The sequence below is a fragment of the Balaenoptera ricei genome, chromosome 15 (genome assembly GCF_028023285.1).
Source record: "Balaenoptera ricei isolate mBalRic1 chromosome 15, mBalRic1.hap2, whole genome shotgun sequence".
Lineage (NCBI taxonomy): Eukaryota > Metazoa > Chordata > Mammalia > Artiodactyla > Balaenopteridae > Balaenoptera > Balaenoptera ricei.
This window is the reverse complement of record NC_082653.1, coordinates 37,646,740-37,670,470: the sequence shown is the minus strand read 5'-3', so window position 1 is coordinate 37,670,470 and position 23,731 is coordinate 37,646,740. Positions and strand designations below refer to the sequence as shown.

Below are 23,731 nucleotides of genomic sequence, written 5' to 3'. Positions count from 1 at the left end.
ATGTCTGCAGTATCTCTCAGAGTCCCTGCAGGAAACAGATGACAAATTCCAGTGCTTTGAGGAGAGTTTAATAAAGGTGTGGGCAGATGAGATGTAGAAAAGCCAAAAGGAACTGTCATGAGGACCAGCATAGGTCTCTAGAATAGAACACCACTCTTATTACCCCATGACTGAAGAGGTGAGGTGCAGAATTAGTCACTGGAATCTTGAAATAGAGATTGTTGTGTGAAGAGGGCTGCCTGGCAGGAGCTCTGATCTTCAGTGGAAGCCAGACCATAGTGAACCTGCTGGATGGGAGCTGGGCCAATAAGTACCTGAACCTCACTCTGCTCCTTCCTTCCAATCTCCTACTCGTGCTTCCCATTGGCTGAGTCCAATCAGAAGCCATCAATGGTCAACACAGGTTGGCCTCCCAGGGCTCAGGGCTCCCAGATCTGAAAGGACAAACAGAAGATATCCATCACACTAGTGTATCCCCAGGCCCAGATATCTGCATTTCCCATCATTGCAGCCTGCTCAGGGGATTCACTTGAAACTCATCAGCCACACCAGATAGAATACAACAGCCAAGGAAGGCATGAGTTGACATTCCCAGGAAGACTTAGTTAGATGGAAGAGTTTTGAAGCATAGATTTTTTCCCCCTATTTAGACCCTTTTAATCTTCCTGAAACTCCCAGCAGATGTAATAGCCTTGTGATGAATGGAGCCAGCTGTCCCTTTAATGCACCTGTCTTTTACCACCCAGCATCCTCAGTCACATGGAAAATGTTCACGTCACATCAGAATTTGCCCAGGAATGATCAGAGGACAACCAGAAGAAACTACCCAAGAACTTTGGCTTTTCTTCTTTTGTTTTAAAAAGATTGTCAGTTTTATTGTGGAAAATTCAGCAAATTCAGAAAAGTATAAAGAATAAAATAAAAATCACCCATAATCCCATTTCCTATATATATATATATATATATGAACATACACACACACACACACACACACACACACACACACATAATTTGCCAACTTAGTATTATGTTTAATGGGCAGTTTTAAGTCCTGCTTTCTGCATTACTCTGGCTGAATTTTTTTTAAGAGTGTACAGGAGTCTGTGTCAGTCAGTTTTTGCTACACAACAAACCACTCAATACTTAGTGGCTTAAACCCAGAACCATTTATTTGCTCACCATTCTGTGAGTCGGCTTTTGCACTGACCTTAGCTGGGACAGCTTACCTCTGCTCCACGTGACATCAGCTGAGCTCACTCTTGCATTGTGGTCACTTTGGGGTTGACAGCCTCACTAATTAGCCTGGTGGTTGGCTGGATCTGAGCAGTGGTAGTAGAGGTAACTGGGCCTAGATGCAAGGGGTGGGGAAGTAGCACCATAAACACCACTTCCTCTTGATGGGAGAAGTTGCAAAGTTGCATCCAAAGGCATGTGGATACAGAGAGGGGAAGACCATGTGGCCATTTTACAGCATCTGCCATAGAGCAGGGGAGCTATAGGAAAAGGGGTAGAACTCTCTCCTGGCCTGACTCAGAAAAGCACCAGGGCAAGGTCCCATGGCCTCAGAACACAATTTGCAGAGCATTGAACTGGTCCACAAATTGGCTCTGGGGACTGGAGCTTACAGGAAAAAAAAATCAGGACAGTTTCTGCCAGGCTTTCTTTCATTGTTTTTAGAGTTTGAGGGTGTAGGCTCACCCTTGCTGTGAGTACCTGTCGGATGTCAAAATCAGATGTGAGACAAAGATAGTTCATTATTTAATTAGCTTACTTAAAGATCTCCCCTCCCCACAATATATGAAAGGCTAGATCATTCAGTGTCATTCTTGAGGGCAGAATCTCCGTTTCAAACATTTCTTTAGTTTCCACGCACCCAGCAGAGCTCACAGGGACTGGCACATCCTCAGCGCTTTCAGTCTGAATGGTTTGTTCACTCACTCATTCAATAAATATGAGCTAAACGTCATTCTGTGCCAGGGCAGTGCTAGGTCCTAAGGATGAATGAAGCAAAATCACTAATTTCATTCAGTTTATTTGGAGAATGGGGGTGTGATAATAAACAAATAGGTAAACATAAAAATAAAATCACCACCAGATTGCAGGGTGATACATTCTAAGTTTTCTATGATTAATTAACTTAAGTAGAGTAAAGAAGATGGAGGGTGGAGAGTAGAGGGTTTTTAGAGGCCAGTCAGAGAAGGCCCCTCCACAATGGGGTGGTGACAGCAGAGACACGTGAGGGGCAGGGCCTGTGGGCTTCAGGGATGAGAGTGTACCCAGAAGAAGGAACACAGCTTGTGGAGCGGAGCCTGACTCTCAGCCGCGTTGGCCAGGGTGAGCTCATCCAGATTTAAGAACAAGGTGCCATATTGACTCCAGCTTCTATAGAGAAAGGAAACTTTTTTTCTTAAAAAAAGAGAGAACAGAGATGGAGTGTGACTACTCCAAGAAAAGGCTGAGAGTACAATTTATACTAATCTATTGGAGCTTTTATAGCATTCTATAGTGCAGAAGACATATTCATTTATTGTCATAATAACAAATCACCTTAGGTCTTAAGTCAAAAGTTATTTTTGTGCCAGTACCATACTGTCTTGATTACTGTAGCTTTGTAGTATAGTCTGAAGTCAGGGAGCCTGATTCTACCAGCTCCATTTTTCATTCTCAAGATTGCTTTGGCTATTCGGGGTCTTTTGTGTTTCCATACAAATTGTGAAATTTTTTGTTCTAGTTCTGTGAAAAGTGCCAGTGGTAGTTTGATAGGGATTGCATTGAATCTGTAGATTGCTTTAGGTAGTAGAGTCATTTGTGACAAAGTGAGAGAGTGGCATGGACATATATACACTACCAAAAGTAAAATAGATAGCTAGTGAGAAGCAGCTGCATAGCACAGGGAGATCAGCTTGGTGCTTTTTGACCACCTAGAGGGATGGGATAGGGAGGGTGGGAGGGAGGGAGATGCAAGAGGGAAGAGATATGGGAACATATGTATATGTATAACTGATTCACTTTGTTATAAAGCAGAAACTAACACACCATTGTAAAGCAATTATACTCTAATAAAGATGTTAAGAAAAAAAAAGTTATTTTCGCATTCTCACATGACTCTGAGAGTTGGCTGGGCTCAGCCAGCCAGTGCTGCTCTGACTTGTTAGATGGTGCAGCTAGAAATCTTCCTCAGGCATATGTCAGGAACGTAGTGCTGACTGTTGTCTGGATGCTCAGCTGGAACTGTCCACCAGAACACCTACCATGTGGCCTTTCCATGTGGCTTTCCTTACAGCATGGAGGCTGGATTCCATGAGTGAGTGTCCCAAGAAAACAGGGTAGAAGTATGGCATTTTTATGACCTCAGAGTCACATAGTGTCACTTTTACCATGATCACATCCCTTCCAGATTCAGCGGGAAGGAACATGAAACCCTCCTGAGTAGGAGGAGAATTGAATCACATGTCAAGAAGATCTCATGGGCTGGACAGTATCATTGTTGGCATTTTTGGAAATATTGTCTGTCACACAAGGTGTGCTGTTGGGAGATGTTCAACATCATCAGCCCTTAGAGAAATGCAAATTAAAACTATGAGATATCGTTACACACCTATAAGAATGGCTAAAATGAAAAATAGTGATAACACCACTAATTCGTACAATGCTGGTGCAAATGTAAAATGTAGAGCCACTCTTGAAAAATAGTTAGGCAGTTCCTTTCAAAACTGAAAATGGGCTTACCATGTGACAAGCAATCTCACTCTTAGGCATATATTCCAGAGAAATGGAAACTTATTTCCACACATAAACTTGCACACAAATGTTTATGGCAGTTTTAGTCACTGTAGTCCCAAACTAGAAAATACCTAAATGTCCTTCAGAGGGTAAATGATTAAATAAACTATGGTGTATTTATACCAGGGAATACTACCCAGACAAAAAAAGAAATGAATGAGTGACACATGCAAGAACTTGGATGAACCTCAAGGAAATTATGCTGAGTGGAAAAAAAAAGTCAACCTCAAAAGGATACACACTGCATAATTCCGCTTATGTAACACCTGCGAAATAATGTAATTATAGAGATGTACAGCATATTAGTGCTTGCCAGGGGTTAGGGATTGGAAGTGTGTGGCTATAAAGTGGTAGCACCATCACCTTATGGTGATGGTACAGTCGCATATCTTGATTTGTGACGGTGGTTGTGCAAGACTACAATGTGATAAAATTACAGAGTACACACACATATACACACATACACACTACATACACAAATGAGTTCATGTATAACTGATAAAATCTGAGTGAGCTCTATGGACTGTACCAACATCAATTTCTTGGTGTTGATATTGAGTTATAGTGCATAAGATGCTAATGTATAGGGAGGACTGTATGCACATTTCTTTGTAACCTCCTATGAGCCTATATATAGTATTTCAAAATAAAAGATTTTTTTTTAAAACAGTGAATTGCTCAGGTTTAAAAGGATAAGTCCTTTCTGGCCTCTTCGAAGACTACAAGGGAAATTATTTGCTATCAACTGAAAAGAAATCGTTCACTCTTTCCATGATAGAAATAATATCTAGTGAGTCACTAATTTGTGTTAATCATAGGTGTTTAAGGAGTGGTGTTTGGGGTTTGAAAGGGAAAATAAATAACATGTCATAGAGTGGTTTCAAGAATTACATGAAGTAATTAGTATAAAACCATAAGAGGTAAACCAGGTACACGGTAGATGCTCAGAGTGAAGGCAATACCCCTGCCCTTACAATTAAGGGTTGAGTAAATTCCTCCACGATTTTTCCTTGGCCTGGGGCTTGCATTTAAGAGATGATACTTAGGGGCCACAAGACAGTGAGTGACTAACTTTTATCAAATTCATTGGCTGAAATGGAATTCAAACCGATGACCTCTTAAGCCCAATGCATCTATTAAAAAGAGGCATTTACAAGTAATCTTTATGATTTTTCTTTTTACTGTAAATTGGTTGCCACACTTTAAGAATTAGGAGATTTCACATAAAATTTCAGATTCCTGTCTCCCTTGAAAAAAATCAAAGTGTCTGGCAACACTGTGCCTGACTTCACACATGGCAGTAATGGAGGTGGTGTGATGAGGGTGAATAGCACTACAGTGCAAATGTTGCTGGTGCCCCACCCTTATCTTCCCATTTCAGTGCTCGCTAACTCCACCTCCAAATGCCACCACCTGCATCTCTTCGCCTGGGGACTTCTCTGGCTATTGTAGTCTGCTCTTCCAGCACAAAGCAGGTTAGAAATTCCAGGAAATTAACATTCGTGCTTCCCAGGAGCAGCCCTGAAAAAGTGATGGGAGTTGGTGTATAAATACCCCAGCTCTCTCGTCTTTGGATGGAATAGCTCTGAGGCACATGTTCTACACAGTCTCCCAGACGTCCTCAGCAGGATTAAGCTCTAGTTCCCATGGTGGTAACTTGCTTGCTGATTAACCCTTGACTGACTGCCTTCCCTTCCCTGTTATACTTCCCCATTTCACTGCTAGTGTTTCCTGTATCTCCCGAATAAATGACTTACGTTGAATCCTTGTCTCAGCATTTTCTTCTGGGAGAGGGGGGCCCAAACTAACATAGCACCCAGAAATAATAAATATGTTTGTGCCCTTTCTCCCACAAGACTTGAAGGGAGGGTTAAAGGATAAATAAGGGGCCATAGACGGGCAACCAGAGCCTATGACTGTTCCACACCTTCTCTACTGGGCCCCTGACAATCAGCTGGAAGTTATTGTCTCCTTACCAGGGGCGTGTGCCCCTAGTTTTCCATTGTCTCCACTGGCTCATTTAATTCATTGGTATTATTGGGTTGGCCAAAAAGTTCATTTGGGTTTTTCCATTAGATGTTACCGGAAAACCAGAACAGAATTTTGGCCAACCCAATATTTTCCTGGCTCCTTTAGCCATTTGAATTTTGTTGTCTCTCAAATTGCTAGAATTTTACAATTAGAAGAAAACCTGAAGATTATCTCCCAGAAGCTCTTCTTAAATAGAGACTTGGGCATATTAAATAGCTTGCTTAAATTCATCCCTTTCCAGTAGTCTGTGAGATACACCCAAACACTCCCTCCACAGAAGTTATTTTCTAATGCAGGAAACACAGAATGAAAAGTCAGAAGACCCCAGGGTTGAGTTCACTGCTAAAACTGTCACATAGTCTTTGGCAAGTTCCTACCGCTCTCTGTGCTGTGCCAAATGGCAGAGGGGCTGGCTGAGGCCTCTAGGCCGTTTCAGCTCAGCCGCTATGATGGCTTCCCTCTCCTCTAGGGTTTGGCTGCTGAAGAAGTGGGTCTTCAGCTGGAGGCACCATCATCAGTCTGGCCCCTTCTATTACTTCGGTTCCTTTGTCCCTGGGTCATTGCTCTTCTTAAAACAGGTTCACAGACTTTAGTGAGCATCACAACCCCTGGAGACCTTGGCAAAAAACAGATTCCTGGACCCTTCTCTCAGAGATTCTGATTCAGTCAGCCTGGATGTATCTCTGAGCAATTTCAACAATGGTAAACAATTTTACCATTGCCTTATAGGAAGCACCCAGGAACCAGGCACAAAAACATCCATCTTTCTGCCTTAGCAAAAACCTGGAGCAGATGCAAGAATTCTTTAGAGCATATGCAATTTACAAAACGAGGGTTTTACATTTTATTTTACACCTGTAGCTATCTTATGGGTAGATTCTCTTTTGCTCCTCCTCTTGCAAATTTTTGTGGGGCCCCTTACTCCTAGCCGGGTTGCATTGAGATGGGTAAGATCTCAGGTTTAAGTAGCAGCTTTGTCTGACCTCTGAGCTCTAGTTCCTTGACTGGCTGCTGTGGAACCAGCTACATCTCCTCTTAGGGGGCGGGCAACATGCTTGCTTCAGTTCTCTTAGCCTAACTGCATTAGTGAGACAAAGGTGGTTTCCTAAGTACCCGCGTTGTACAATCCTATCTAAAATAAGGCTCAGCTTAAAGTCTATGTGATTTGCTTTGTGTGTGTGTGTGTGTGTGTGTGTGTGTGTATGTGATTTGCTTTTAATAACTGCCTACAATGCTTTATTATACTCATTACCTGAGTTCTTATTATCTACTTGCAGATTTATTTGGACGAATGTTGTGTGCAATTATGTTCTTTTAGAAAATTGTCTCTTTTATGTACTTGGATGAGTAAAAAAATCATGCAAAAGCACTTATACTCCTACAAGAGAAGAACAGGCCTGGCTTCCAAGTGTTGAGTTTCAATTTCTCATTTTATATTTTGTCACGGAGATAATTATTAGTCTGTCAGGTTTGGTATCTTTTTTTTTAATGTCTGGAAAAAGAAAGCCACACTAGAGATATTAAAATTAAAACTGCCAATACCAAAATGCTGATACATTCACCTCCTGAATCATTCAGGTTTCTTAATTTTACAGGTAAACAAAACATATTGGCAAAATTGTTCCTCCTTTACTATCTGTGTCATAGGGTTGCAAACTTACTCAGGCTTGAGCTTTGGAAATAACCACACACTCACACACACACACACACACACAACTAACCTCGACTTCTTCACAAAGCCCCACTGACTAGAATTTTTTCTAAACTCTATTTTAATTCAGTCTATTAAATTTAGTCTGCTTAAATAATTTAAACATTGTCTATCATAGTTCAGACACATTATTGTAACGTTAAACTGATACCTTTAAACCCTCAGTCTTTCAGGTTTGGCCACCACCTGCTCCTTCTTTCCACTTCCCACCCCCATCTTCCTCAGGATGGAGACAAATGTGGGTTATGGGACCTCCGGGTGAAGGAGATACGATCCATCTTCTTGTTCCTCGCTGGTCCCTGCCTTGGCATGACAGCCTCTTCTGCTACCTGGACTCATGACCAGTGAGCATTAGCTGGTCCCATCAGCTGCTGGTCTTTTCAGGAAGAGGCTTCTCTGCAGTATTTTACTCCAGCCTCTTTCCTCAAGTCTTGAAAGCTATCCTTGAGACTGCCTCTCATGTCAACCATAGCCTTGTGCCTATGGTTCCTTCACTGAGATTTGGAGGAGCTTCGGGAGCCCTGCATACCACACAAAGGCCATGGAAGCCAGTAGCATTGCCTCAAGTTCATTTCCACCCACTCTGTTGTGCCATCTCTCCATGGAGGCCATGTTGGGCATAGCCAAAGCTGATGTGCAGTTGGTATTCACCAGTGTATCTATACCCATTGTTGAAATGTTGCAATATTCTCATGCTTGTTGGTTAATAGTCACGTTTCCAGTCATTGGAGTATTATCCCCCATGACCCCAGCCCTTTACCAGGACCCCCCCTTGCCTCATTAAGGATGGTAATGCCCACAGGATAACTCCAGAACAAAGCTCAACTTTATGTCTAGATTCTGATTGGTCTAGATGAATCTGGTTATTAAATATTTTTAATATTACCTCTGAACACAGATGCATGTGGCTTCTCCTCTCCCTTGTTTGTGTGGGGATGTATGCTACTCAGATATTTCTGAAGCGCACCACCCTCTGCTCGGGGTGGTAGGAAATAGTGTATAATAAAGAGTTGGGGCCTGACATAAGTTACTGCTCTTTGTCCTCTTCTGCAAATAATACTTGGCTAAAAGGGATGGACTGCAGGGCTTTCACTTCTCAGAATTGTAGATGCCTTTTACAATAGGGCAGCAAGGATTATGGACCAGCTACCATGGCCATAAGGCACTCTTCTTTCTTTTTTAATGTATTATTCTTTGCTTTTTTTGGCTGCATCTTGCAGCTTGTGGGATCTTAGTTTCCCAACCAGGGATTGAACCCGGGCCCCAACAGTGAAGGAGCCAAATCCTAACCACTGGACTGCCAGGGAATTCCCAGGGCACTCTTCTTTATACCACATGGAAATTCTGTGATCTGACACATCTGGGCTTGATTCTTGATATGCCAAAGCAATTGAGAAAAATCATCTCTCTGTTAAACCATCTTTCTCTAGCATTCCATCTGGTGCAATCCAAATTGAAGGAGTCCCATCCCAAACAACACCCTACTAGTCTTGACCTGATTAGAGAGCAGATCATGAACAAGGAAATGGAAAAAGAAAAAATAATAATTTCCAAAACATTACCTCCATTTCATCTGTGTTAGAACTTTGATTCTAGAAACACTTGTCTTCAGTAAGTCAATGATGGTTTCAGAAGGAACACCAATGTGTTTTCTATCATGTGATCTGTTGTCCCATGTATGTATGTATGTATGTATGTATGTATATATATATGTCAATATCAGATAATATCAATCTAGTAGCATGAGTTTTTTGAGTATCCACTGTTTTCTCAGCCTTTAAGGAACACAGCGAGGCTTCACAATTAAAAGGCAGAGCTTTTGTCCCTGAGCAATGTCATTTCTAGCTGAGGGAAAAACTCAGCATCAGAAAACAGTTCAAGGTTAAATGAGTGCTAAATTATCTCAAATTTGGTGAGGGGAGAGATCAATATGGGTTCCTGAGAAAAATTCTGGAGGAATTGAGAAGTGATCAGGGCCTTGAAGTATCATTAAGCATTGAATATGCTTTCCAACTAAGATTAGGAAAAAGGCAAAGATATCCCCTCTCACCACTCCTTTTCAACATCATACTAGAAGTACTAGCTAATGCAATAAAACAAGAGAAGGAATAAAAGGTATACATACTGGGAAATAAGAAATAAAACTATCTTTGGTCACAGGTGACATGATCATCTATTCAGAAAATCTGAAAGAATCAACAAGAAAATCTAGAGCTAAAAAGTGATTATAACACGGTTGTAGGATATCTAGTTAATATACAGAAGTCAATCACTTTTCTATGTACCAGCAATACAAGTGGAATTTGAAATTAAAAACACAATGCCATTTACATTATCACCCTCCAAAACTAAATACTTAGGTATAAATCAAGCAAAATATGTACTACATCTATATGAGGAAAACTATGAAACTCAGATGAATAAAATTTAAAAAAAAACTAAATAAATGGAGAGATATTCCATTGGATAGGAAGAACTCAGTATTGTCAAGATGTTACTTCTTCCCAACTTGATCTATAGATTTAATGCAATCTCAGTCAAAATCTCAGTGAGTTATTTTGTAGATATCGACAAATTGATTCTAAAGTTTATATGGAGAGGCAAAAGACCAACATAATCATCAACACATATTGAAGAAGAAGAAGAACAAAGTGCAAGACTGACACTACCTAACTTTAGGACTTTCTGAGACAGTGTGGTATTAGCAAAGAATCAACAAATAGACCAACGAAACAGAATAGAGAGCCCAGAAGTAGACCCACATAAATAGAGTCAACTGATCTTTGACAAGGGAGTAAAGGCAGTACAATGGAGCAAAGATGGTCTTTTCAACAAGTGGTATTGGAACAACTGGACATCCATATGCCAAAAAAATGAATTTAGACACAGACTGTATAACCTTCGCAAAAATTAACTCCATGTGGAAACAAATACTCGATGGATGTATAGGTTTAGAATGAAGGAGAGAAACCTGCATTAAGCCTGGGAGGAAAAAGAGTATCTAGCAAGAGCACCTAAAAAGAGAAGAGGTGAGAGTTGGGAGCCAAACTCCTAGAAGCCCCAGTATTTAAGTTGTGGGCAGCAGAGATAGAGCCAGAAAAAAAGTTTGAAAAACGTTCAGAGAGGTATCAAGAGAATCAAGGGAGAATTTGTGCCTTAGAGACTATACCTTTGATCTATGGAAATTTTAACTTCAAATGACCATTCTGAACCATTGCCAACCAATGCCTGAATTATTGATTTGTTTTGTTTTGTTTTGTTTTCATTTAATGTATTCTGTCATCACCAATAATCCTAAGTGGCAATCCTTTTCAATGAGGCTATCTGAAGTTCAGACCAGGTCACCATGAACAGGAACCAAGCCTCCCAGAAATAAACTGAATCCTGGTCACCTAGAATATATAAACTGGCAGGGTGCCGGAGGGTGCAGTATGTTCCTAAGAGTATTCTTAAAGGCTCTGGGCAAGAAATTTCAGGGTGTTTTTCTTTTTGATGACCTCTAACGTAAATAACATATATGTATATTGGGTAATTAAGATGACCACCTTGTACCCCTGGTAACTAATTGCTCACACCCAGTTTCTATGCCCACATTTCCACTTGCATTGATATTCACATTGGCAACTTCAATTGTCCTGAGCAAAGGAGGAAAATCAAAAGAAAAGGAGAGCCAGTAAAGTGTTATCTCAGCATCCTTTATAAATGGGGCCTTGCAATAATTGAAACATAGAAATGACGTTGGTTATTTGAATCATCTCATGGTACTTAGAAATCTAAATGTCTTTGGCACAAAAAAAAACCCTAAATTGCAGCAGTTTGTAGAAAACTCGTGTTGAGAATAGCAGTTTACTTACACTAAAGCATCATCTCTTACATTAAATGAAAGTAGTAGGTTTGAATTTTAATAAATTTGTTTTGGGTGTATTGTAAATTTTGGGTTTCATAATTTTATAAAAGATACCAGCAGCAGGAGTTAAACATTTGCAAGTCAATCCTGCTGGAGCCATAAGAGGTTTTTTCACTAAAATGGATTGTACCTTTCCAATAAAAGGGTCTGATAGCCCCTCCTATGGTATTTTCAAGGCCTGTTAATAATGAGATGGTGATTTGTTTTGAATTTGAAACTCTTTCTAATTTCTACATCTCGAAGCCAGTATTTTTTTAAATTTATTGAAGCATAGTTGATTTACAATGTTGTGTTAGTTTCTGGTGTACAGCAAAGTGATTCGGTTATACATGAATATAAGAGTTTGCATCTGCTAATCCCAAACTCCCAGTCCATCCCTCTCCCACCCCCACTCCCCCTTGGCAACCACCAGTCTCTTCCCTTTGTCTCTGAGTCTGTTTCTGTTTCGAACATAAGTTCATTTGTGTCATATTTTAGATTCTACATGTAAGTGATTTTGTATGGTATCTGTCCTTCTCTTTCTGACTTTCTTCACTTAGTATGATAATCTCTAGGTCCGTCCGTGTTGCTGCAAACGTCAGAGCCAGTATTTTTAAATTGTTAGTTTGTTGCATTCCTTTCCTTTTCAGATAAAGTTGTCTGACTTTGGTTTCTGTGCTCAAGTTTCCAAAGAGGTGCCAAAGAGGAAATCACTGGTTGGCACACCCTACTGGATGGCACCTGAGGTGATTTCTAGGCTGCCTTATGGGACAGAGGTAAGGGAGTGATGGTCATTGATGGGGAGTGGCAGGGTCTGGTTAGACTCTGGGATGCAGGGGTTCTGAGATCGTTAATGACCACAGGAGATCAGGGTGATGACTTTTAACTCCACATTTGACCCCCATTCACTAGGCTTGTCACAGACTAGGTTGTGGAAGAAGGGAGACTGGGCACCCCTGGGATATTTCCACAACATTGATCCAGGAGCGTACTTAGGTCCCAAGTTGACAGTGGGAGAGAGTCACTCAAACTATTATCTTACCCTCAGGGCCAGGCATGCACAAAGCGAGAAAATGCAACCTGAAAAGTGGCCGGAGACACACAAATGAGTAGGTGTGATGATTCAAAGGATAGAACATCAGAGAAAGCTCCACAGGATTGGGGTTAATATTTGGATGAGAAATAATGTTTTCCTATAGGAAAATCATATATGAATATTGCAACATATTTTAAAATATGGCAAAATGTTTGTTTCCTCTGAAAAGGAAATAATCACTCATAATCTATCTTTTGTTTTTTGTTTTTTTAATCAAAAAAAAATTTTTTTGATCTTTTTTTATTGAATGAAAGATTCTTTAAATTCTACAGTGCTTTACAATTTCCTAAAGTTTCACACACATGATTTCATATAATTCCATAATAACCTTCCCTTTTTAAAAAAATTCTCTATCCCTGTATTGCCCTTCCTCCTTTCCCTCTCCCCACTGGTAACCACTAGTTTGTCCTCTGTGTCCGTGAGTCTGCTTCTTTTTTGCTTTATTCACTAGTTTGTTGTAGTTTTTAGATTCCACAGATAAGTGATATCATACAGTATTTGTCTTTCTCTGTCTGACTTGTTTCACTTAGCATAATGCCCTCCAAGTCCATCTGTGTTGCTGCAAATGGCAAAATTTCATTCTTTTTTTTTATGGCTGAGTAGTATTCCATTGTATATATACCACATCTTCTTTATCCATTCGTCTGTTGATGGACACTTAGGTTGCTTCCATACCTGTTCATAATCTATTAAAGGACAAGGTTTGGATACATAAAACGAGGGGCCAGAAGTGGAGGAGGGCCTTCTAGGGGGAGAATAGTGTGAGTAGAAGTTCTGAGACACATACACACTATACACACATACACACAGAGGCAAGGAGCTCATTTCGCCTGGGCACACAGTGTTTCCACACATTATGGTGCAGAAGGTGATCCTAAGAGAGGAGAAGCCTGCAGGTGGTGGCACAGACCAGTGAGCAAAGGAGAGTGGCAGAAGTTCAGTGGACTCTGCTCTCTTTCCCTGGTTTACTTGCCCTTGGATGAATACTCCACTTGTTTACCTCACTGTGGTCCCAAGAGCATCAATTCTCAGTGAAGGTCACTGTGCGGGTGAGAGCAGGAGTGCGAATAACTGATAGGTGTAATGAGGCTGGGAGGAGGAGGCAACAGTGCCTGGGAATTTATAGCACGGCTGTGGCTCCTCCTTGTCCTGACTTCCCATTCTTTACCCAGAAAGGATTGCTTGTTGTCTCTCCCTTTCTTTCCCTCCATTCCCTGAACGTGGTTTTATAGATAATGGTTTTGTGCACACTGCTTCAAAGTGATAAAACACAAAGAAAAACAAAAAATACGGGGGCAAAGAACTATTTTTAAAAATCAAATTAATAAAAGAATCAGGATATATTGTGCTGTGCAATGTAGCTCTTTGGAGTTTGTTATGAATATGCCAAAAACTTTTCTTATTTTCTTATGGTTTAAATGCAACTTTCCTCTCCGTTTATAACATAAAACTTTGGATGGCTTTCACATCTGCCCTGTAGACCATGAATCACCCAAGTTAACAGGATTAAAAGAAAGTTCTAAACTTCAGAGTCTTAAGACATTCACGTGTATCTAATTGTCAGAATCTTCGTTGAAGTTGTATTTTAAAAGCAGATGAAGACCATTAGCAAACACTTGGTCACTCAACAATTCAGCCTATAAATATGAATTGTATATTTTGAGAGGTTACAAATCCCATATTAATTTATGAGTATGAATGAATTGGGGTCCCTGACACATCCAACCTTTCAGAAGGTTCTCTTTGCCTGAGATAATCAGTGGGGTGTGCCTAACAGGTGGACATCTGGTCTCTCGGGATCATGGTGATAGAGATGATTGATGGCGAGCCCCCCTACTTCAATGAGCCTCCCCTCCAGGCCATGCGGCGGATCCGGGACAGTTTACCTCCAAGAGTGAAGGACCTGCACAAGGTGAGAAGCAGCATCCGTTGCTGAAGTTCAACATCGTTCTTCGATTTTTCTGTCTCTCTGAGGTTTTAAAGACTGGTATGTCTCATCCAGGAGTAGATCCTGGTTTATGGGCATGCACTTTGGAATTCGAGCTGCTTGCATTCAGAGCTCTGCTATTCTTGTTCACTCGCTTGGGCAAGTGAGTCAGCCCCTCCATCTCTGAAGCTCATCTGTAAAATGGGGTACACCTGCTCGTTTTTCATGGGGTTGGCTCTACTCTGCACTCCCTCCTTGAGAATCTATTGCATGCTGGGGACTGTTCTAATGGCCGGAATATAGCAGCTCAAAACCCCACGTTTCCTGACTCTCATAGAGGTTGCATTCTAGTTGAGGAAGCAGTTAATAAACCACACACAGATGGATGAATAAAATAATTTCAGAGAGTTGTACCTGCTATGAAGCGAATAGAACACTGTGATGTGATGGAAGGGGCCAGAGAGGGGGCTTGGAGCTAGTACTGGCTGAGGGGTGAAGGAGGCCCTGTCAAGGGACTGGAGCCTGATTGCAAAGAAGGAGCTAATTATGCAAAAAGATCTGGGAGAAAAATGTCCCAGGCAGAGGGAGGAGCAGTGTGAAGACCCTCAGCCAGAGCAAAGTGGGCACAGGGAAAGAGTGAGGCATGTCAGAGGGTAGGCAGGGGCTAGATTGTGCAGGGCAAAGAGCAACATGGTTAAGGGACCAAGTAGGGTCTTTCCTGTTTTCCAAAGATTGTCAAGTAGGGCCAAGCTCAGAACATATGATGCTAAGTCAAAGAACTGCCACTGTGGGGGCCACCAGTGGGGGCAGAGCTTGCTGAGAGGTGCCGTCTCCACAGATCAGCTCTATAAATGCTGACCCCTCCCGTCAGCCTCCTGACAATAAGAGAGGGAGTGAGGCTGCCTTAGGTGAGGGGATAGTTTGTAATGGTTGCTTCTCCTCTTCCCTCACCCCTAAACCTTAGGGAAGAGCCCCAATAGAATCACTCATATAGGTTGTGTGGATCTACCAAAAAGATGGGAGACTGCTTGAATTGAACAGGAGATTGAAATTTGTACTGCATTGGACTGGTGTTTAAATAATAAAAAGTGGCTAAAATAGTATGGTCTCAAATAGTCCCACACCCAATACGAAGGAGTGTGATGTTCTTCAAAGTCACAGACAAGAGCAGCTTTCATCCTAATGGTCAAAAACTGGAAACCTTCCAAGGTTGTTTCCCAAAGGGATAAGTGATATGTGGAATGATTCAGCAGTGAATACTGCACAGCAATGCAAAGGAGGCAGCTTTTGCCACACACATCAGGGATGCATCTCACAGACACGATGTCAAGTGAAAGCAGCCAGAGAGAGAAGGGTTGACAGCCAATGACTCCATTTCTATAAAGGACAAAAGCAGGTAAAAATTTATCTTATCAGAAGTCAGGATAGTGGTGACCCTTTGCAGGGAGACAGGTATTGATTGGAAGGGGGGTGGAGGGAGAGATGTTCTATATTTTGATAGGGGTTGGGAATATATAGGTGTAAATATGTGTTTAAAAAAACTACTGTAGAACATAAACTTTTTACACGCTCGAATGTACGTAAGCTATACCTCAAAAAGTAAATTACACGAAATTAAAGGAAAAATGCTGTCTGTGTCAGATATCCTTACAGAATTTTGTTTCTCTTCAAGAAAGGGATTCCACAAAGCCTAGATGGTTTCAGTGGTTACACAAAGAAAACTCATTGCATGTTGACACCATTGTTCATCAAACATGTGTGGCCAGCACCTATACACAGTAGGCACTTCAGAATAGCTGCTACTGTCACTATTATACCATTATTATTTTATTTAGTAAATATTCTTTGTCATACCATCATTTAATCCTATTATTTCAGACTTGAAGAAGGTAAGGAAAACAGCATATGTTAAGAAAGGCAATTCCTGCTTTTGCTTCCATAACCTCTTTCTCCTCAAGCTGACATTCTGGAATTTGATGTTGTTGATAGAATGACTTTCCTGGGAATTCGCTGGGAACCCATTTTAGGGGAACTGGATTGGGTGTCTGTGTTAGTCCTCAAGATGGTATCTTGCGTTTTCACAGGTTTCTTCAGTGCTCCGGGGATTCCTAGACCTGATGTTGGTGAGGGAACCCTCTCAAAGAGCCACAGCCCAGGAACTCCTCGGACATCCATTCTTGAAATTGGCAGGTCCACCATCTTGCATTGTTCCCCTCATGAGACAATACAGGCATCACTGAGCAGAGGATTCATAGCGGTGACAAAGCTAGATGAGGACCTGAGACTAATTCAGGAGAACACAAGGAAACCAGATAACATGTAACAGACCTGTATATTCCAGACCAGCTGATTGATGGGACGGTGTGATGACTGGCAGGGTTTGGCAGCCCAGGGCATCTTCTTGTGTCTTAAACAGGCATCTCTCCACTAACAGCTGGTGTGGTCATTTGGAACACGGCTTTAATAAGTCATTATTATATTTTTCAGCCTTTCATCCAGCAAATCAGAATGACTCAGTACAAACTCCATTATGATATATCCTAGCCACATGCAGGGTAACGCACAGGATTTTCTATATTGAAAGAATACTTTTCTGGCAAAAAAAAGAAAGGACAACAAAAAGCACTTTTTTCTTAATGATAGCAGTGTAATGTATTTTGCAATGAATTTGTAATTTTTCTGTACAATAGTTTTGATAATTTATAGTACTTTGATGTCACGTAGCCATTGTATCAGTTGAAGTAATACCTGTTTACTAGCAAGAGTTTGAACAAAGTCTTTCCTACTTTTTTATCCCTTTCAGAGAACCAACAATTCGTTAGGAACTTTGAATACTGAATGACTCTCAGTCACCGTCAGCTTTAGTAGAATATCTTTCTTATCTTAACAAGTGTCTTATGTGATGGAAGAAGACTTAAGAGTGATGGTGATGGGGGTGCACATTCCATTTATCCAGCCAAAAATAATACAGTACAATAAAATGTGAGCGACAGTATACCACCAAAAGTACTCCTTGGGAGAAAGCTAAATATTCTGAAAAATCACATTTTCCTTCAAGCCTATTAGTAGCAAACCATCTTTTGCACAGTAGGATGTTTTCCCTAGTACCCTCTCTTAAAGGGGTACGATGTCCCCTTGGGGCCAAATTTCCCCTCCAAGGAACAATTTTAGTGCTAGGATCATGTGATGTACTTGTAGGAGGCTGTGAGCTCCACGTCCTACTCCTCCGCCATCTTGATCCGACAACTCAGTGCTGGGATCATTTGGACTCCGTTCCCCAAACTGAATGTTTCAAGAAGGCTGTGAGAATTCCAGTCTCACAAAGGGAAAAAAGAAAGAAGAGGGCAAGATGTTTGGTTTTGTTCGTCACTGTTTTTAAAACTCTGTGTGCTAGCACACCAAACTCTTGTCTGTAATTTACCTTCGTCGCTATTGTTTCTGTATCATACTGGAAGTCTGGATTCTAGAGAATGAATTAGGAAGCGGGGATTTTCCCGGGTGTGGCCCGAATTCAGTTGTGACCATGTTCTGTGTTTCCGACATAGGAGAGTTGTGCTGCTGACTAGATCTTCTTGAATGTTGATAAACACGAATGACTACTACAATACATTTTGTGTTGCTTGTTGGATGAATTTGCATGTTAACTGTAGGCCAATATAGATTTGCCTTTAAAACTCTGGAAAAGCTACATAGTCATCATTAGTTTCTATTACTTCTGCATCCAACGAAAGCCATTTTTTACCAAACTGGAAAACCAGAGGCTTTTCTTAATTTCACATACTGTAACAAATATGAATTTAAAATTGTGAAAATGCTCTGGTTGCTCTAAGCCTAATTAAGAATGTTTGTAATTAATAGGTTCCTAATTATTTATTAAGGTTAAAAAGGAAAATAAAGGCATAAAATGACCTTCTACTGATTAGATTTTCAGTTTTTCCCTAAACTGGAAATGCCTCATTATAAATAGGATCTATAATTTTGTTTCATAAAACACAACAAATCAATGTTTTATGTAAAATATTAAAATATTAATATAAGTATGTATGAATGAAAATAATCTAAATCCAGAAAATGGCAGTCCTAAAAGTTCATGGAACAGATTGTATTCATTTAACCAGGACTATGTAGAAATAGAAAGGAAAGAAAAAAAAATCTTTTCTTAACCAGAGAAAATATTAAAAACCATTGCAGAAAATAGTGGATTTTGGATTCCAAACATTTTCAACAGTGTAATAGAAATTTTTCTGTAATTTTCTTATCACTCCCTCTTTTTTAAAGTCTTCATTGAATTTACCAAAAGTTACTGTAGCTTAAAAGGTTGTGTGAGCACTAACTATTGGCAGAAACTGCACTTGCAAATAAAAATAAATGTTTGCCTTTTTCCCCATCGTGTTATTGGAAACTCTGGTAATTTCCTGAATTTGCTTCTTGAATAACAAGAATGGTGTCTTTATGATCTTGGGGAATGCAAATGAGTTGGTATAAAATTATGTGTAATATCATGTTGACATGAAGCAAAGATAAATATTCCCATCCCCACAGGTTACAAGCAGTGTAAGACTATGATGTAGATACCACTATTGAGAAAAAAATAAATAAATAAATTCTAGAAGGCCAAATTCAAGGAAAGCCAGATTCATGGCTAAAGATTCCTACTCTGCTGTTCCAAAGATGATGAACTGATCTGAATACTTTTACCCACGAAAGATATAAAAAGGAGATTGTTCTGGATTAGAGAAGCTCTCTGGTAGACTGGAAGAAAATGTTGGGCCCCCTCCTCCTGTTTGGGTGACAAGGGAGACATTAACATTTATGCCATGAAGTTGAGAGTGATACTGGCAAATAAAGAGTTCATTTCTCATGTGGAAATTTCAGAAAGTGAAAACCCTCAGGAAATAGCCTCAGATAGCAGGATGAGACCTCCTAATAGTAGTATATTGTGTGCCAGGGAAGAGAAAGATGAAGGGAACCTTCCCCAGGCAGGTCCCTGAAGCCACTGGAAGGCACAGAAGAATACACTAATTTTTTCTGCTTACGACGGTGCATAGAGAGAGAGTAGGGAACACGGCAACCACTTGACTAAGTAATGGGGTGATGCCCAACTTGAAGAGTGCTTTGGAGGTATGCACCATGGGGGAAAACAAAGGGAAATATGGCTGCTTTTCTACAGTGGGGAGGGTCAGGGAGGAGCTGAACCTTACTCTAAAAACCACATATATCATCTACACCACGACCACTCTAAAAGCAGAGGCTGTAGTCTTCAGGTGGACACAAATGAAACTCAGGCATCTCCTCTTCCTCAACAGCATTTCCAAGGCAGCTGATGGCAGTCAGCTGGGTTACTGGAATCTCCCTTCCCCACAGCTCCCCAGAGGTTTGAGCCAGGAGTTAGTCTGAGACTCCATGATTTGAGGGAGGGACTCAGAAGAAAGAAAGGGAGGGTAAGAAGGCACACCTTGTCCCCTGCCACTGCCTATCCACTCTACTTCTATCTCTCTGATACAAGTTTAGCTCAAGCAAAGGGGAGGGGAGATATTTTGATTTTGAATGAGATTGATTTTTTTTAATGGATTAGGCAGATGGAATCAGTCTGAGTTATGGTTGTGTCTCCATTACCCACTGGGACAAACACACTCAGTAGCAATTACTAGAAAAATAAAATCATTCCATGAAGTTATCAACTCAATGAGTTCAGACTCGTTGGGCAAACCGATCAAGTGAATGTCACTGTGTCATCAAAGAAACGGTAATGAGATTCCAGGCAGAGAAACGATTGATTTGATCTGAAGCAGCTACGAAATGTACAAGCAGGAGCAGTTCTGTGAAAGTGACACGATACAGTACAAATCCAAATTGTGCAGCAAACCCATCAACGTAAGCCTTGAAATGTGTGCATTTTGAGTTAAGTGAATAGATGACCTTAGTGTGGGTTCTGCCAAAAGGAGAACCTAAGACAGACACACAAGTACTTCCTGGAAGATGATCCCAGGAAGCTCATTCAACATTGCAGAGTAGAGACATGAGACCAAGAGGGACAGAAATTTGAAAAAAAGGTGGGTATTAATGAATGGGTCACCACTATGGGTGCCTGGGGCTCAGTCCCACTGGAGACCTTCTGGGAGAGATGCTCCAGAATCGTCCTTCTAGCAGTGAAGTGGCTGGGGCATTTATCCACAATCTCCTATCCCTGGTTTGTTGAGAGCTGCTCCTAGGGCATCATCCCCCAGAAGGTCCATCTTGCCCTGTACGTGGGCAAAGTTTGTTCCCTCCAACTAAGAGGGAGGGAAACACGGGGAGCCGTGGGCATGTACAGAAACTGTCAGCAAATGAGCTCCAGGAAGGACCGAGGGAACATGGATGGGACCCCAGCAACGTCTCCTATATAAATAAATCTGACGAAGGATAAAAAGGGGACTTGACAAAGTCTGAGGGTTCCTGATTTCTGAATCAAAATATACTATTTTAAAAGCAAAGGGATTCCTTATCCTGAAAGGTTTGCCCACATAGCAACTGCTTTGATAATTATGCTTCATCATCATTGGCAGCATTTTGAAAAAAAATTAAAGCTAAAAAGGACTTCAAGGTCACATATGGTCCACCTTAACTGAGCCTAGCCAAGTCCCCAACAACTTGTTCAATGACAGCCCATGAATCATGATACCTGAATACACCACACACACACACACACACACACACACACACACACACACAGAGTTCTGTTCCATGAGGGCAGGGATTCTTACCTATTTCATTCACTGATGTGTCCCCAGCACCCAGACCAGGGTCTATAAAACACAAGATCGGTGCTAACAAATACTTATCTCATTTGTCACATAAGCCTTTGTGACCTTCCCCAGAAGACAACCTGACAGGTTCCGTCACTTTAAATGACAACTGAAGTAGCCATCAGCCCTGGAGTTCTTAGCCTAATTTTGCACCCTGGACCCTCTTGGCTGTCTGACGCCTATGGAGTCCTCAGAAAAATGTTTTAAAATGCATGAAGTAAAATACATAGGCTTACAAAGGAAACCAATTACAGCATAGTTATCAAAATATATTTTTTAATGTTATGGTTATAATGCATTAAATAACAAGATCTGTGATGGGTCTAATAACTGCCATAATTTCAAATAAGGAATATAAATGATTTTTGGAGGTATCTCCAACAAGTATAATGTGGTAATTTCTGCTGATGACCTATACTTAGGTCCTGCTTATACTATGGTGGTTTGGTGTCTATGTTCATAATTGAAGGAGATGCTACCTTTCATTTGAGGTTAGTAAAACTGAAGGTGTAGTTTTTTCTCATCCAAATTCATGGACTCCAACCGTCTCCCCGACACCCCCAAACTGACAACCTCCTGAGCAGTTCACTGGGCTGGGGATGGAGAGAATCCTTGCATAGAAACATACTCTGAATTCAAAATAAACTGACACAGAAAACTGGATGCCAGATAAAACAAACAAACAAACCCTGCATTAGTCTTTTTGGGTCTTTCATGAACATGTATGGCAGGTAAAATTTGAACACACATTTTAAGAAGGATGCTAGAAAAATATCATTAGTAATACCTCTTATGGAGCATTTCCAGTGTGCCAGGTGCTGTGCTAGGGACTTAAATGTACTATCATGCATCCTCAAAAAACTTTGCAAGGAGAGGGCAGTGAACTCCATTTTCAGATGGGAAAATGAGCACAGAGAAGCCCAGTAATTTGGCTAATGTTGCAGGTAGGCTGATAGCAAAGGCTTTTTTAACCAGAAGTTGTCATACCGCTAAATCAGAATTACCTGGAGAGAGCAAGTAGTCAGAATACCAATTCTAGGGTCTCACCATAGAGATTCTCAATCATTGGGTTGATGCCCTAGAACTGACATTTTTCAACGACCCCCTGAGATGATTCTGATGCAGGCTGCTTGCAAACTGCACTTTGAGACACACATTGAAAGCTGTGTCTGTCTGGTTCAGGTTGCTTGGGTGTTTGTTCCAGGGAGGTGTCTGTGCCCAGTGCTGGTTTGGACTACCCTCCCCTGTAAACAACCCCAGTGCACGCACTGCCTGCTACCTCCACCAGGCACTGCAGGTCATTCCTTCCATCTTCCTCCCACTTCTCCATTCTCTTATCTCTGCTGTCTCCCCCATCCATGTGGCTTTGCCAAGCTTTTGTTAATGGAAAGATTAGAATTGGTGAGAAAAGAGTGGTTATAGTTTAGAGGGCTTTCTTGGGCTGGGGAACAGTCTTCCCTGTTCCCTGAGGCAGCTTCACTGGGAGCTATTTGCCGAGAATGGGGGAACCCTGCAAAGAACCACGCTCAGAATTGAAATCAAACTCCTCCTTCCCCCAAAGAAACATGCATATGGTTCATCCAGCCTGGCTTTTCCAGGCCAGCAGAGCAGCAACCAGAAACAGCATCCTTTTGTGCCCAGAGGCGTTTGTGTTTAAAACTCCAGTAAAAAAGAAAAATGACAGTTAAAGGGGTAATTGAGCATCTGTGGATTATCTGTTTGTTTTCTTTCCCATCTCTGAGCTTGGGAAACAATGCAAATAGACGAGCCACCCCCCAGCTTGTTCCTGCTGCAGGAGCCTCCGTGAAATGCAGGACAATGGCAATGAACATGAGTCATCCCTCTGGGCACCTTGCCTTGGCCACCCATAGACCACTGGCCCTTCCCTCATCAGGAGGCCCCCTTTTATTCTGCTTAGTTGATGATGAAGATAAAAAGGGGCTAAGAAAAAATAAGGCAAGGTTCATAGAAATAAGGCTGAACTTGAGACCTAATTTTAGGACTGCTAAATAAAGATGCCGCAATTAATAATAACAATAACAGCCGTAGTAATAAGGCGTTTTATACGTACTGCATATCACAGGTGAAAAAAAAATCACTCTTAATTTTGAGAATTAAGAAATTTGGATTCTAGAAAGATTTAGTTAGCTTAGACACAGGTACCTGGCCATATGGCAACACTTTGTAAAGCGCCAAGGCACTTTGTTCTGTTTAGAATGACGTGTGTGTATGTGTGTGTGTTTTCTTGTCTGTTCTCCCACTATAGACTCCCAGTTGTCCTTTACTACTGTAACCCAGCACTGAGCCTGCACTCAATAGGTGCTCAAAAACTGTTTGTTGAATGAATGAATGACAATTCCAAAAATAGTAATGAGTCCTGTCTTGTGAAAGCAAAATTTTTAAAAAATATGAATTTACTTTTGTAAAAGTAGATTAAATTAAGTAAAGATGGAGTTTTCAGAAGTACGACTCAGAAAGCCTAAAAATGTTTTCTAAAGGGGATACATCTAAG

At 41.0% G+C, this 23,731-nt stretch overlaps 1 protein-coding gene across 1 annotated transcript in view; it reads left to right on the top strand.

Moving 5' to 3' along the window:
- Nucleotides 1-16,674, top strand: part of PAK5 (p21 (RAC1) activated kinase 5) — a 318,508-nt gene extending 301,834 nt beyond the window's left edge. The window contains exons 8-10 of the mRNA XM_059896634.1: nucleotides 12,062-12,187; nucleotides 14,285-14,419; nucleotides 16,519-16,674. Coding sequence (XP_059752617.1) covers nucleotides 12,062-12,187; nucleotides 14,285-14,419; nucleotides 16,519-16,674 — 417 coding nt within the window. The remainder of the gene's footprint in view (nucleotides 1-12,061; nucleotides 12,188-14,284; nucleotides 14,420-16,518) is intronic.
- Nucleotides 16,675-23,731: the final 7,057 nt, after the last annotated feature.